The 15,021-nt window shown below is 42.4% G+C and overlaps 1 protein-coding gene across 9 annotated transcripts in view; it reads right to left on the reverse strand.

Moving 5' to 3' along the window:
- The window catches only part of DYNC1I1 (dynein cytoplasmic 1 intermediate chain 1), a 308,417-nt gene that overhangs the window by 220,308 nt on the left and 73,088 nt on the right, over positions 1-15,021 (reverse strand). For all 9 annotated transcript variants that reach the window (XM_032402092.1, XM_032402094.1, XM_032402099.1 and 6 more), the window contains one exon: positions 12,039-12,154. In XM_032402092.1, coding sequence (XP_032257983.1) covers positions 12,039-12,154 — 116 coding nt within the window. The remainder of the gene's footprint in view (positions 1-12,038; positions 12,155-15,021) is intronic.

Consider the following 15,021-nt stretch of genomic DNA (forward strand, 5'->3'; position numbering starts at 1 on the left):
ATATTCTAAATGGTAAGGAAAAGGAATTTGGGATATTTTTTCTCCTTCAATTTAACCTAACTCTCCTTTGAGAAGGGAGCTGAATCTTCCCTTAGCTGCTTTATTTTCATACTTTTGTATCAAATTCTAATCTCTCTTCTAGCAAATGAATACCATAGGTAGATTAGAGTGAAGATCATTATGTTCAGAAAGACAAATAGAAAAACACATTAATACTCTTCAAATATAACTCCCACAGCACATCAAAATCCAGACTCCCACAGCACATCAAAATCCAGACATCAAAAAGAGACTACACAGCATGGGTTGGGGATTGACTTCTAGGCCAGGGGCCGGACAGAGGATAGGGCACTGACTCAAGGTCTGGAGGCAAGGAAAGCTGAGAGAGAAAAGCCAATTATCAAGAGGGAAATGGCCCATATTCCTAGGAACATTGCCAAGCAAAGAGAACGGATACTAGTCCACCAGTTACGTGCCTTAGCACTGGGCGCCAGTGCCCAGGAGGTCAAAGAACAGCAGTGTCAGCCAGCATGCTGGCAAGGACTGGCACAAGGCCAGGGTCCCTCGTATCCCTCCCCACTCCACCAAGGCCATGAGACCATGTCAACCTCACCTTGCTCCCCTCTACACTTGGCCAAGATCTTAGGGAGAAAGTGGGAGTGAGGTTTCAGCATTTCCACCCAATTTTAACTGCACATACCAACTGAGACTGTTTAAAACAAAAGATTGCACTAAAGTTGTTTATTTCATACATTTTCCCCATTTTCCTCTGACAGCCAGCAGTATTATAGACAGCTGAGGACAAACTAAAGGAGCTGCGTTCTCTCTGCACTTCTAATTTAAGATGAGGAAATTCTATAGCAGCACTGTAAGTACATGAGTATGCCGGGCACATAATAAGTATAATTTTTTACCTCCCCCTTTTTATTCTCACATCAGAATAGGCATTTTTTGCATACATATTTTTGGCTGTCCAGCATCCAAACAGTCTCTTTTGGCAGGGAGTATAGCAAAACAGATCAAAGTAGAGTCATAGCCTCCCTCAGCATCCCAGAAACCGGGCTAGGGCAGTTCTTTCTCTGCCTGGCTCCTCACAGCTAATGCAGGGCATGTAACCTGGGTCTAGCTAAGTGGACTTCCACACTGCTCTTTAAATCTCGAGCGAGTATTGTCAGGTTCCAAGGAGAAGCAGAGGTTTTCAAGGCAGCTGTGACTTTCAATCCTGAGTGTGACTGTGAGTGTTCAGTGACAGGAAGTCAGGATGCTCGGTCTTACCAGGCTGAAGAGAATCAGTGGGTGACCTTGTTAGCCGCTGTCTCAGTCAGCCTGGGCTACCACTGCAAAATACTATAGACTGAGTGGCTGAAACAACAGAGATTTATCTTCTCACAGTTCTGGAGGCTGGGAAGTTTAAGATCAAGTTACGAGCCGATCTGGTGTGTCAGAGCTCCCTTCCTGGCTTGCAGACGCCTCCTCACTGTGTCCTCACATGGCCTTTCCTCTGTGTATGCACATGGAGACAGACAGAGACAGATCTCTTTCTTCCTCCTCTTACAAGGCCACCAATCCTATGGGATTAAGATTCTACCAGGACGACCTCATTTCACCTTAATTACCTCCTAAAAGCCCTATTTCAAATACAGTCACAGTAGAGATTAGGGCTGCTTTGCATCTTTCCTTTTCTGACCTAATTCTAATTCATCAATTCTATCAAGTCTCTCATATCTTTCCAACAAATCCCTTTTCTGTTTAGGTTAACCAGAGCTAATTTTTATTGTTGGCAACCATGGACCCAGACTGGCACAGATATGAGTATCAGAAGACAATCACTCAGGGAATTGGTGTTGGTTATTTGCCCTAATAAGGGCTAAAGAAAATGAAAGCTCAGACTCTGGGAATGAGAACTTGTCAGCCATAACAAATAGCTGGATAATTTTTCTTCTGCGGTGATCTTTAATGAAGTGTTCATTGAAAAGAAGGATTTAAGGGATCAAAGTGCCACTGCCACTGAACAGTGTGAATGGCATGAAGAATTTAAAGACACTAGGGTGAGATGAATGCTTCTAATGGGACCGGACAGCTTAAAGAAGAGATGAAAAACTCAAATCTCTGTATTTTAGCTCAAGGCGTAGGCCCAGGGAATTTCTCTGGTTGTGATAAACGTCTGCATACACATCTGCCAAAATCAAAAGCAAATTTAAATTTTGTGGGCTCCTGAATAAAAGCCCTTTGAATTGCCAGCCTCACCAAGTTGCTCATGTGAAAGTCATAGTGCTGATTAGCAAATAACGGAGAACTGAATATAGGGAAAACTACAGAGGCTTGGGAGTATCCCCAAACCACATTCTACACTAAGCCTTGCTTGACAGCAAAAGAAGACCCACCTCATTTCTTTTTGCATCTTCATCATCTTACATCAGGGCTGAGCTAGCTCTTTGGATCTATCTACAGCACTTGATCACCCCACCTGCCACACAGGGTATCACGGCAGCAGGACCAGGAGAGTAAGCTGGGTTACCTTCAATACTTAGTTAAGACAAGTAGGCTAGAAGGTGGGAGAAAAATCTTTGAATATACAAGACCTGCTATTTCAGAAAAATTTCTATACGTCTAGTGGTCTGGTAAACTTGAAAGTATATGGCAAATACACTGTTTATCTAATACGGAGAGTCATAATGCTGGGTGGGCCAGAAAGACCACCATGCACATTTTCATTCCATTTGCCAGGTGACTCAAAAGGCTTCTACCTTTAAGTGACTATACAGCTTAGAAATTATGGTCCCACTGATTCAATGACACCCAGAGTACCTGTGGTAAATCAAATAGCTCTAAAAGGGAATCATGGAAGAGGTCTTTAGATTTGAGAGCAATGGTGGCAAGAATGTAGGCTATATAGGAACTCAGTGGCCTTGACTCAGTGCCCGGGCTATTGCCCAACCAGAGATCAACCTCAACGCTCAATATTGGACCATATCTTGAAAGAATAATCAGCAAGATCGATCACTTTCATCTTTTTCTATCATGGAGAGAGGAATCAACATCTTTTCACTAGAATAACAACTTATTCTGAATTTTCCCCCTGCTTCTCATGCTTCCCCTAGGTAGTGACCAGCAAAGTCAAAGACTTACTGAAAACTATGTATTGTCAGTTTGGGCTGTCTCCTTAATAATTAGCTTCTCTTGGTTTCTGCCTGTCCTCTGAGTGTACTTTTTCAATCTTCATGTTGATTCTGTGAGTTACAGAATTATCCTTTCATTCAAGTTCTTTCCTGCTTAAATTAACTACAGTTTCCAGTGTTTAGAATTAGGAATTCAGGAGCACCTCCCCCACCTCCTACCCTTTGACCTACTCTTATTTCTTCCATTACCTGGGTCATTAGGCAGACAGTTGCTGCTAATCTTTGAGCTAAGTCAAGTCATCCATCCATTCCCACACCAAATATTAAGCACTATGCCAGGCACTAATGGTACACAGAATTAATGTGCCTGTGGCCAGGTATGAGGACCTATGAGAAGGTATGCTTGAAGGATCTAGGGAATTGGATTTGTAAATGGATCTGGGAGAAGCAGTTAGTGATCTATGATTACATATTTACTTGATATCAAGTCTATAATTTGGGTATTAGTGATTTTCTCAGTGAAATGTACTTAGATCATGTACCTACCATGTGTGAACCTTGGAGTCAGATTTAAAAAAAAATCTCAGAACTGCTTTTGTGTTCTTAACATGAGCTTCCAGGCCCAGAGCCTTAGTTGCACCTCATTATTCATCTTCCTGCTATGAAGAGGCTCTTTAGGCTACCTTAAGGTTGTATGGAATACTAAAGGGATGGATCCATCATAACAGCTTTCAAAGGACAATGTTTTTATTCCATACAAAATCTTTTACTTCTGAACTCCATCAGTACATTAACGCTTGATCTAGAGAATATGATATGTTGGTTAATTAAGTGGCTAACTGATGTTTCAACAAAGTTACCAGACCATCTTCCTAAGGTATAACATTTTATTTTCCAGCATGGTACTGTGATGAAGATATAATCTCATTTTGAGCCTAAAGTTCACATGATGCTCTAGGGCCATTTTTCTGAATGTCCACCCCCCCCCTATAAAACTACAGATTACAGAAGTATAGGAAATAAGACAGTGTCCACTGGTACCAAGTCTTGCTCTGCATTTCATCTTATTTATTGAATTCTGGTTTTATTTTTAGTTGTCATTTAGCACCCTTCTGTTTTCATTGGAAGGAATATTTTGGATAAATGAATTTATTTGACTGTACTATTTATGGCACTCTCCCTAGGTGATTAAAAAAAAATAAGTTAACTTTTAGCATGAGGCTTCTGCTTTGGAATATCAAAACTGGCCAGCATCTAAGCCAGTATCTATTTCAATGTGTAAATTAAACCAAGAGCTAAACCATCAAAGCTCTCCTGACCAACAGCTATAAAGAAGGTTCAGGGATAGGGAAAATTATCTTTTTTTTTTTTAACCAGAAAATTTATCTATTCAATATAAATAATATCTAAAAAATAAATTCTGAAGTGTCTGCATTTCTAAAATAGCCCATCTTTTTTTCTTCCAAGAGATTTGCCAAGATGATACAAGGTTAATATTGTTAAAAAAAAATGAATGTCCTAGAAGAGGATCCCTCAACCGCTGACCTTGTTAACAATGGGCCTGAAGCCTCTACAGTTAGTTCTGAAAGAGGATTAACACTTTAATCAAATGTCAAAGCGGAAATGGCGGGCATAGGTCAAGGAAGCAAAACATGGCAGATGTCAGTATCTTTCTGGAACAGTGTCTGTTCTTGTCTACAGAACAGAAACGAAAAATAAGGCCAGTGTGTGTCATCTTCATTGGGGATTTTTAATTTGCATCCAGATGCCACCATGGCTTGTCTCCAAATAGCTGGCTGTTCTTTAAATAGTAAGTTTAGAGAACGAATGTAAGGTCCAGGAACCCGGGAGCCAGGTAAAGAGCTTGAGTCAAGATTATACCACCAAAGCCTGTGTTTTCCCAACTTACCTCTAGGAGTTTCCGGATTGGCTTCCACTAGGAAATTATAACCCTAAGAACTGCCTGGTTTCATGTTAAGGTTTAAAATAAATATTTCCACCTAGATTCTCTGGAAAATGACTTTATTTGGCAATTCTGTATCAAAGAGTTATGCTCTTGGGGGCCACCAAGGTGTAAGAAGATTTAGAACTCAACCGTACGCGGTTTAGAATTCAAGCCTTGATCATTTTCTCTAATCACTTCACACAGAAGGGTGGGGAAAAAAGGGAGAGGGAAGCAGCATGGGCACAGATAACAAACAAGGAGGTCATACACAGTCTTTACCAGTCCTTCGTACAGCACGAAGATAGGGTGGAAGGAGTGGACATCCCATTATCTGAACTCTAGACTATGAAGGGAGAACCCAGGGGAGTTCTCATAACTGTCTCCATGATGACAGAATGAGGCTTATTTGTGAACTTGCCCTGCTTGGAATACAACTTTGCTTCTGTCCCACCATCTAACACCTGCTTGGACATAGCTGATCTCACAAAAGGGAGGAAAATCTATGATGCCATCGTGCCCCTGGAGGAGTTCTCTACAAATCAGGGGGTGTCTCCTCTCCCAAGTGCCTCTGGCCAGCCATGGTGAAGTGAAGACCAGGCTGGCTTTGTGGGTCTCAGCTTCTCAATCTGTGAAATGATGGTCCGTGGTAGACATGAGCTGTCCGATACAGGAGCCCTTAACCCTGTGTGGCTATTGAGCACTTGAGATGTGCCTAATGCAACCAGGGAACTGCATTTGTACTTTTATTTAACTTTAAAAACTGATATTTGATTCCATCATTGAAAAGCTTTTAAATAGGGGCGCCTGGGTGGCTCAGTCGTTAAGCGTCTGCCTTCGGCTCAGGTCATGATCCCAGGGTCCTGGGATCGAGCCCTGCATCGGGCTCCCTGCTCCACGGGAAGCCTGCTTCTCCCTCTCCCGCTCCCCCTGCTTGTGTTCCCTCTCTCGCTGTCTCTCTCTGTCAAATAAATAAATAAAATCTTAAAAAAAAAAAAAAAAAAAGCTTTTAAATATGTTTGGAGCAACTGTGGCATTTGAATCTGCTGTTTCAATTATAAATTTTCAGAAATATAATTACTGTTCAAGTATTTCCAATGAAAATTTAGTGTCTGGGGGCACCTGGGTGGCTCAGTTGGTCAAGCGTCTGCCTTCGGCTCAGGACATGATCCTGGGGTCCTGGGATCAAGCCCCGAGTCAGGCTCCCTGCTCAGCGGGGAGTCTGCTTCTCCCTCTCCCTCTGCTCCTCCCCCCTGCTCATTCTCTCCCCCCGCCAAAATAAATAAATAAAGTCTTAAAAAAAAAAAAGAAAGAAAATTTAGTGTCTGAAATTGGGATATGCCCTAAGTGTAAAATACAAACCAGATTTTGAAGACTTAATATAAAAAAATGTGTAATATCTCACTGATAATTTTTATATTGACTACATATTATTGTTTTGATAATGTTTTTTAACATACTGAGTTAAATAAAACATATTATTAAGATTAATGATGGCTTATTATGTTTCTTTTTATTAAGATTTTATTTATTTATTTGTTAGAGAGTGTGTGCACAGGGAGGGGCAGAGAGAGAAGCACACTCTCCCCTGAGCAGGGAGCTGGACGTGGGGCTTGACCCTGGGATCATGACCTGAGCTGAAGGCACCGCTTAACTGACTGAGCCACCTAGGCCTCCCTAGGTCATTATGTTTTGTTTTTTTTTTAATTAACATATAATGTATTAATTGTTTCAGGGGTACAGGTAAGATTCATCAGTCTTACGCAATACACAGCACTCACAACAACACATACCCTCCCCAGTGTCCACCACCCAGCCACCCCATTCCTCCCACCCCCCCTCCACTCCAGCAACCCTCAGATTGTTTCATGAGATTAAGAGTCTCTTATGGTTTGTCTCCCTCTCTGGTTTCATCTTGTTTCCTTTTTTTTCTCTCTTCCCCTATGATCCTCTGCTTTGGTTTTCAAATTCCACATATCAGTGAGATCATATGATAATGGTCTTTCTCTGATTGACTTATTTCACTTAGCATAACACCCTCTGGTTCCATCCACGTCTTTGCAAATGGCAAGATTCCATGGCTGCATAGATTTTATGGCTGCATAATATTCCATTATATATAAATACACCACACCTTCTTTATCCATTCATCTGTCGATGGACATCTGGGCTCTTTCCATAGTTTGGCTATTGTGGACACTGCGGCTATGAACACTGGGGTGCAGGCACCCCTTCAGATTACTAAATTAAGCAAGGGTAAAAATGAACTATTGGGACTTCATCAAGATAAAAAGGTTTTGCACAGCAAAGGAAACAGTCAACAAAACCAAAAGACAACCGACAGAATGGGAGAAGATATTTGCAAATGACATATCAGATAAAGGGCTAGTATCCAAAATCTATAAAGAACTCATCAAACTCAACACCCAAAGAACAAAGAATCTAATCAAGAAATGGGCAGAAGACATGAACTGACATTTTTGCAAAGAAGACATCCACATGGCCAACAAACACATGAAAAAGTGCTCAACATCAGTCGGCATCAGGGAAATACAAATCAAAACCTCAATGATACCACCTCACACCAGTCAGAATGGCTAAAATTAACAAGTCAGGAAACGACAGATGTTGGCGAGGATGCGGAGAAAGGGGAACCCTCCTCCACTGTTGGTGGGAATGCAAGCTGGTGTAGCCACTCTGGAAAACGGTATGGAGGTTCCTCAAAAAGTTGAAAATAGAGCTACCGTATGACCCAGGAATTGCACTACTGGGTATTTACCCCAAAGATACAAATGTAGGGATCCACTCATTATGTTTCTATTGGACAGTGCTAGACTAGACTACTCTAGGCAACTCTCCTACACTTATAGCTTTTGGATTTAGTATATGCTGGAGAGGATGGAAGCCAAAGTAGAAATTCTCCTCAACCAATCAAGAAATTTTTTTTTTTAAGTGCAAAGGTGAAACAAGAGGCTTCCTAAGCCACCTTCCCACACACCTCTTCTAAACTTCAAGTACCTAAGTAGTGTCTTCGCACAATAAAAACTTGGTGACTGCTTTGTTCTGTCCTCGCCAAGCAGGTGATTTTCTCCTTCAGTTCTCACAACTGTGCCATGTTTACGGGTAGTTAATGCCCACGTTCATGGGAGTGAAATTAGAGGCCTGGCTGAAATGGAAACACTGAACTCCCCTTCCCACACAATCTCACTCTCAGGACTTTTCCTTAAAAAACCCATACAACCGGGGCGCCTGGGTGGCTCAGTCGTTAAGCGTCTGCCTTCGGCTCAGGTCATGATCCCAGGGTCCTGGGATCGAGCCCCACATCGGGCTCCCTGCTCAGCGGGAAGCCTGCTTCTCCCTCTCCCACTCCCCCTGCTTGTGTTCCTGCTCTCGCTATCTCTCTCTCTGTCAAATAAATAAATAAAATCTTTTAAAAAAAAAAAAAAAAAAAAACCCATACAACCAATGTAGCCTTAATACATAGATCATACTCCCTCCTTGCTGAAGTCCAGTGAATATTTTCTCTTCCTTCTTTCTTATTCCTCCAGCATCATGGCATTCTTCATTTCTTCCATTGATATTGAACCCTTTCTTTGAACCAGGCACCATGCTGGGCCTGGAAGGGAAGGACACACAGCCTGCCCAAATGTATGCCAAGGCAGACATTTAGATAATCATTAAACATGAAGTAATAAAGGGGGAAATGGATTATGCCCACAGTAGGAGCGACGCCTACAAGAAACGGAATTACCGAGGAGCTAATCCTTGACTGTCCCTTCCTCCTTTGACTTCCCAAAGGAAGGCAGACAGGAGAGAGGGCATTCCGGGCTGGGAGACAGTATGTGCAAGTGTATGGAAGCTGACGCTATGTGGCACTGTGGGCAACGAAAGCAGGTCTTTCTTGGGCATAAGAAACAAGGCATGGGAGGGAAGTAGGGCAAGTGGGGAGCCAAAATGAAGCCATTCAGTTCCCATTTATAAGATATGAAGAAGAGAGGAAGATCAGAGAGCACTTCAAAACTATCAACAGGTTGTATACGTTTTTTCCTCCTCCCTCCAGAGCGGCTTACGCATTACCAGCAAGTTAAGAAATTCTCATTCTCCCAGGGCTCATTACAGAACTTAGGAGCTTCGAAGGTATCTGTGGCATCATCTTCGTCATTCAACAGCATTTATTGGGCGCCTTGTATGAGCCAGTCATTTACCCACTATAATAAGGATACAGAAGACTGGCTCCTAACTAATCTCAGGAGGTCACGGGCAGTCCAGGGTGTATTAATAACAGGCAAGGCAGAGGTAGTCTGGCAGGGAAGCATAATTTTTTCCTTTCTTACTACGTGGGAATAAAAAACATGTGTTTAAAATGTTTTGGGGGTAGAGATATCCTGCTTCCCAAATCAGGGTGTCCTATTCTCAGCCTTATTTCTCTGTACCCGATGACTTTTAAATTTGTATTGAAAAAATAGTATTCACAGGGACTTCAGTCCTCAATCTTCCTGGTTTAAATCGTTCTCTGGAGTGTTTCTCATAACAGGTCACTATGATCACAAATTAAGAGAATGTTCATTATAGTACATAGTGGAGAAAAGAGACTTAAGCTTCATTTTAAAGAGTAAAGTGGTAACATGGCAAAAACTGAATGCATTGGAACTCCATTGGATACAGAACACATCGATGCTCTGAGATCACTCGTTGGAATATTGTTACATTTTCTGTAGTCACAATATCACTTAAAAAACAGCATTCCTCCATATGCTATGGGCAGTAATACGCTATGGATCTTACATACACCACATCCAAGAGCCTCACTGTGTCATAAAATCCAGTAGTTCATCATTTCCTGCCTCTGAATTGGCTCAAGCCCCAAATCAGAAGCCAACCCAAACCTGCCACACAGTGGATTCCCGCTGCCAACCGCCCGCTACGCCCCCTAGTTCTCCCTCCGCCAGCTCCCCTCACACAGCAGGTGAAAGGCGAGCACCGGGCACCACTGTCAGCCAGGCAGCTGGGCGACCGCGGGCAGCCAAGACTTGAAGAAGCATCTGTGGCGAGAGGACAACTTGCTGAACCTCAGTCTAAAGTTCTGCCCGTCTGGACCCATCAGGCGTTGTTTAATGTCTAGAGCTACAGTAGCTAGCTTTGAGTTCAGATCTGAATTGTGGAATTTGAACCATCGAAACACCCATCACCACAAAAAACCTCTATGAATCTTGTTAACAAAACAGGAAGAATTTCTGCCAATGGCTGAGAAATAAATTCCTTCTTTCCTGCTGCTTGGACCACAGCATAATGAGGGCGCCCAAGTGCTCTCTGCAGTAATAAAACGGAATGCCCAGGCTTTTTCTTTTGATGTGTTCCAGTTTAAAAGTTGAGAGTCGATGCCTTTTCATCCTTAATTTATCTTCCCTTGTAAATATGTCCGTACCCCTTCCAATACCTGAAGTCTACACATTTTCAAAATAGAATTCACTCCTTCTCCTATTTCACTTGTATAACTTTATGTTATGGGTCAGATTTTCGGCTAAATAAACATACCTCAGGCTACAGCTCTGCAAATACCTCTGGCAGCAAGTTAACTCAAACAAATGTTTTGGTTGGGTGGTGAGGTTGTTTTTTAATAATCTTTCTGATCTGCCTGGAGGTCCAAGGATAGGCTAGGTGAACTCCCAAAGGCTTTTCTAACTTTGTATTTTCTGCCACATTAATATGCAGTTCTTGAGGTCTGTTGAAGTGACTGGTTTAAAATTTCACCACCAGAGGGTGCTACTTGTTTGCTTCTAATAATCATTTCACTATCAGATTTGAAAGATCGAAGCCCTATCACCAAAGATTTGTCCCCGCAGCAGCTAGCATTACCCAGGAAAGGTTTCCAGAAGACCTGTAGGGAGTGCTCTACTTCAAGGCACCAGATTTCACTTTGCTTTGGATATTATGTGTTTGGAACCAAAACTGAAAATCTCTGTAGCTTGCACAAACCAAACTGCACTAATACATATATTCGCTGTAAACCAAGCAAGGCATTTGAATCATTTTTCATTCTCTTGGCTTCTGTTCAGTATTTACTACATAACAACCATGAACCCAGAACTCTCCCATCCTCTTCACCACACCAAACCATAAAATACCATAAAGTAAAAAGAGAATTTGCTTGGCTATACTGATAATGCTATTTTCCAAGGATGCAACCTCCTCTTACCCTAAGTATATACCTCTCCCTCTTCTGCTTGCGTGTGATTCCTTATTTCTAGGGAACATTTTATCAGCTTCAATTTCTCTTAGTGTATTTTTTGATTGACTGGGATGTGCATGTGAATTTTCCACCTGATGTTTTCCGGTATGCATGAAGAAGCATGGAGATTTTAACCGATTTTGAGTTTTAAATGGTAAGAAACTCTAATGTGTTGTCATCTGAATGGCAAAGTTAATCAGGGGTCAGCAAGTGTTTCTATAAGGTGCCAGATTATAGTGAAGATTCTTGGCTGTGTGAGCTGTGAGTGCTCTGTCATAGCTTCTCGACCCTTCCATTACAGCAAGAAAGGAGCCACACAGACTATAGACGCCAATGACTGGGTGTGGTTGTATTCCAAAACACTCGATTTTGAGGAACAGGTGGTGCGCTACTGTTTGCTGACTCCTGAAAATGATGACTCGTAATGTATGCACTGTTCTTACTGATAAAATTCAGAAAAATTTCTAGTATGTCACCCTGTGATGATTTTTCCCCTTCATACAGTTCTGACAAAGTATCACCTAAGTAATCCATTTTAAAGTTCATGGGTCCTTTGGAGGAGTACCACTGGGCTCCCTGTCCAGAGCTTTCAATCTGGGCCAAGGGAGCCTTAGACTTTCAGCGCGTCATTATGTTTATGTCCTGGGAAGATCTGCTATGGTAAGATGTAAAATCAATAAGAAGGATAGGACCCACTGGCAATTTCTCCTAGAGATAATATAGAAAGCAAACAGAAGACATAGTTTACCTTCAGACTGATGTGTAGCTAGAGGAGTCTGGGTCTCCTTGGAGTAGGACACGACTTCCCTGGGCAGGAAATCCACTTGGGTAACCTTCGACACGCCCAGCCTGTGCAATCTCCGCCTGTAAGTAACAAAGGACAAACGCTTAAAGAGGGAAGGCATTCCTTGCAGAAGAGCTAACAGTAATAACACAGGACCAACACAAATCCCAGGCTGTAACTTCTCAGGGCGAGGGGCTGGACCATAAACTAGGACCGGCCTTGGGCTGGCAGCTGGGACATGTGGCTTTCTGGCCCACTTTGGCCCTAATTTGCTGGTGAGGTCACGTAGGTCCCTCATGCTGACCCTCAGCCTTTCTACCTGTAAAACAAAGTCTTGGTCTGGCTCAGGGGAGACCCCTTCCATTCGGAGCACCTTTGATTTCACTTGATTTAAATTTATAAAGGGAATTCTCATTGGTAATACGAGGTCCTAGCTTCTTACATGTGATAGACAAAGAAAAGGTAATGATTGTCAAATCAGAAGAAAAGAAAGATGATTTCTTAGTGGAATAACATGTTTGCCATGATAGTATTGAGAGGATCATGCCAAGGGGGGAGTAGAACACTTCTTAGTTCTCCAGGAAGGAAATAACACAGATCAGCAGGTGAATTTGTTTAAAGACATTGCTATAGCATAGGTGAATGAAGAGGATGCTGGGCTAAGAGTAATAAAGGTTTAGCCTGGAATTCCCCAAGTAACTATGACCATGTGAAAAATCATGTCTGAATATTTATGTCACACTTCAAGTCTTTTCAGATGTCTTTGACATCTATCATGTAATCTGTCCTCACGACACCTCTGTGAGGCATAGGGGAAGACATTATCACCATCTCCATTATAGATGAGGAAAATGAAATGCGGCTTAAGAGACATGTGCAAGTATATACAACTCATAAATGGTAGAACGAGGGCTAAAATACTGTTGGCCTGAGTCCTGGTCCAGTGCCTTTTCCACCAAGCCAACTCCTACCTAGGGTTCTTAATGGTGATTTCTGAGCTACTGCAAAAATCTAAAGTACCTCCCACGTCACCCAGGAAACATACAAATATCATGGAGATGGCAGAGTCTAGTGGCTAAGCACACAGACTCTAGCCCCCCACTTCCAGGCTGTGTGTGTGATCTTGAACAAGGTACCTAACCTCTCTGTGCCTCAGTTTCATCACCTGTAAAATGGAGATATTACTAGTACTTGCTATTAGGATTGTTATGATAATATATACGTACTACATGCATATAATGCATATACTACATATATATTATGTGTATATATGTGCATAATTTACACACATATCTTAAAACCATTTCTGGAACATTATTTTTTAACAAATTGATTTAGTATTAGCATGGGACATATTCTACCATGTTTCTTAAAAATTTCTAGGCATAGAGAGAGAGAGAGTGTGTGTGTGTGAGGGAAAGAGGGAAAGGTGAAATAAACACACAGCTCGATAGCTCATACAGGGAATCCCAGCTACATTCCCCAGCTCTCTATGACCCGTAGAAGCACATTTCATTCATATTATTGTTTTTAATTATTACTAGTAGACGGCACAGACTCATTGTACTTTTAGTTCTAGTAGTAATAATAAAATGAAAGACAATGCATGTCACAGCTAGAAATTTCCACATACGATTTCCCAGGCATTCTAGGAAAACAAAATTTTCTTCTTCTCTGTGAGTTACTCAAACAACTGAGGTGCTATCTAAGATGTGCACAGAGCAGATACAAACAAAGAAAAGCGGGTTTAGGGGATAAGCCTGCTTGGCCATCTCTGACGTCTCAACAAGCGCCACGCAGGCCTGGGCCTCACGGACCTCATTCACTCCAAAGTTTGGGCCCCCTAGGAGGGTCAGGCTGGGTTCCCTGCACTCCAGGCAGCCTCCTCACACAGAATTAGCAGAAAACACACGAAACATGCTAGAAACAAAGTTGCCAAACAAGGTAAAAGGCTCAAAGTTTCAAAGTAAGAAATTCAGGGATTAGTTTAACATCAAAGAATGTTTTCTTTCCTGAAATGGGTCTTTCTCGAAGCAGGTGAAAAAGAAAGCATGGATAGACACCCCAGGACTCGTTGGGGTGGTACTTCTCCTGCTGTTTCATAGCCCAGAGCAGCTTTCTGAAGTCCCAAGCGGTCAGGCTCCGTCACTCAAGTGAAGAGATGGAAAAGAAACATGTGCTGGTATTACATCCCCACCATTTCAATTTTTTAAAAAAATATTTTATTTAAGAGAGAGCAAGCGAGTGAGCGAGCAGGGGCGGTGGTGGGGTGGGGAGTACAGAGGAAGAGGGAGAGGGAGAGAATCTCCAGCAGATTCCATGCTGAACGCAGAGCCCAATGCGGGGCTCAATCCCATGACCCTGAGATCATGACCTGAGCTGAAACCAAGAGTCACACGCTTAACCGACTGAGCCACCCAGGTGCCCCATTTGATCCCACCATTTCCAATGGGGTCACCCCCAGCATGAAGAGATCACCCTGGATCCTAGACTTCTATGGGCATCTGTGTGAGGCACTAAAAGGTACCTACGCCTGCAGGCAGGGATTCCAGGGCTTCTAACTAACGGGACATAAGCTGCAGGCCGATCTTGTTAGGTAACCAGCAGCAGACACTGGGAATAGGAAGCTGACATGTAACTTGCTAATCCACCGTGGCAAATCAGAACCAGCTGGTAAGACAGTATGGCATAATGGTTAAGTTATGTACCCATTGAGAAACGAATTTCAGTTCAAATCTATGCTTGGTCACTTACCAGCTGAATGGTAGGTAAAAGCTTTGGATAAGTGACAAACCCTACTAAGCCTCAAGCTTCTTATCTGTAAAACAGGTACATATCATTGAGTGGTTGTGAAGAGTGAATGAAGTTAATATGTGTAAAAGCACTTACTTTTGTGCCTGGCACATAGTAAGCAGCTCCTGGCCTAAGCATCTCTACTCTTAATTTA

This window comes from Phoca vitulina, unplaced genomic scaffold, assembly GCF_004348235.1.
Source record: "Phoca vitulina isolate PV1807 unplaced genomic scaffold, GSC_HSeal_1.0 scaffold4, whole genome shotgun sequence".
Classification (NCBI taxonomy): Eukaryota; Metazoa; Chordata; class Mammalia; order Carnivora; family Phocidae; genus Phoca; species Phoca vitulina.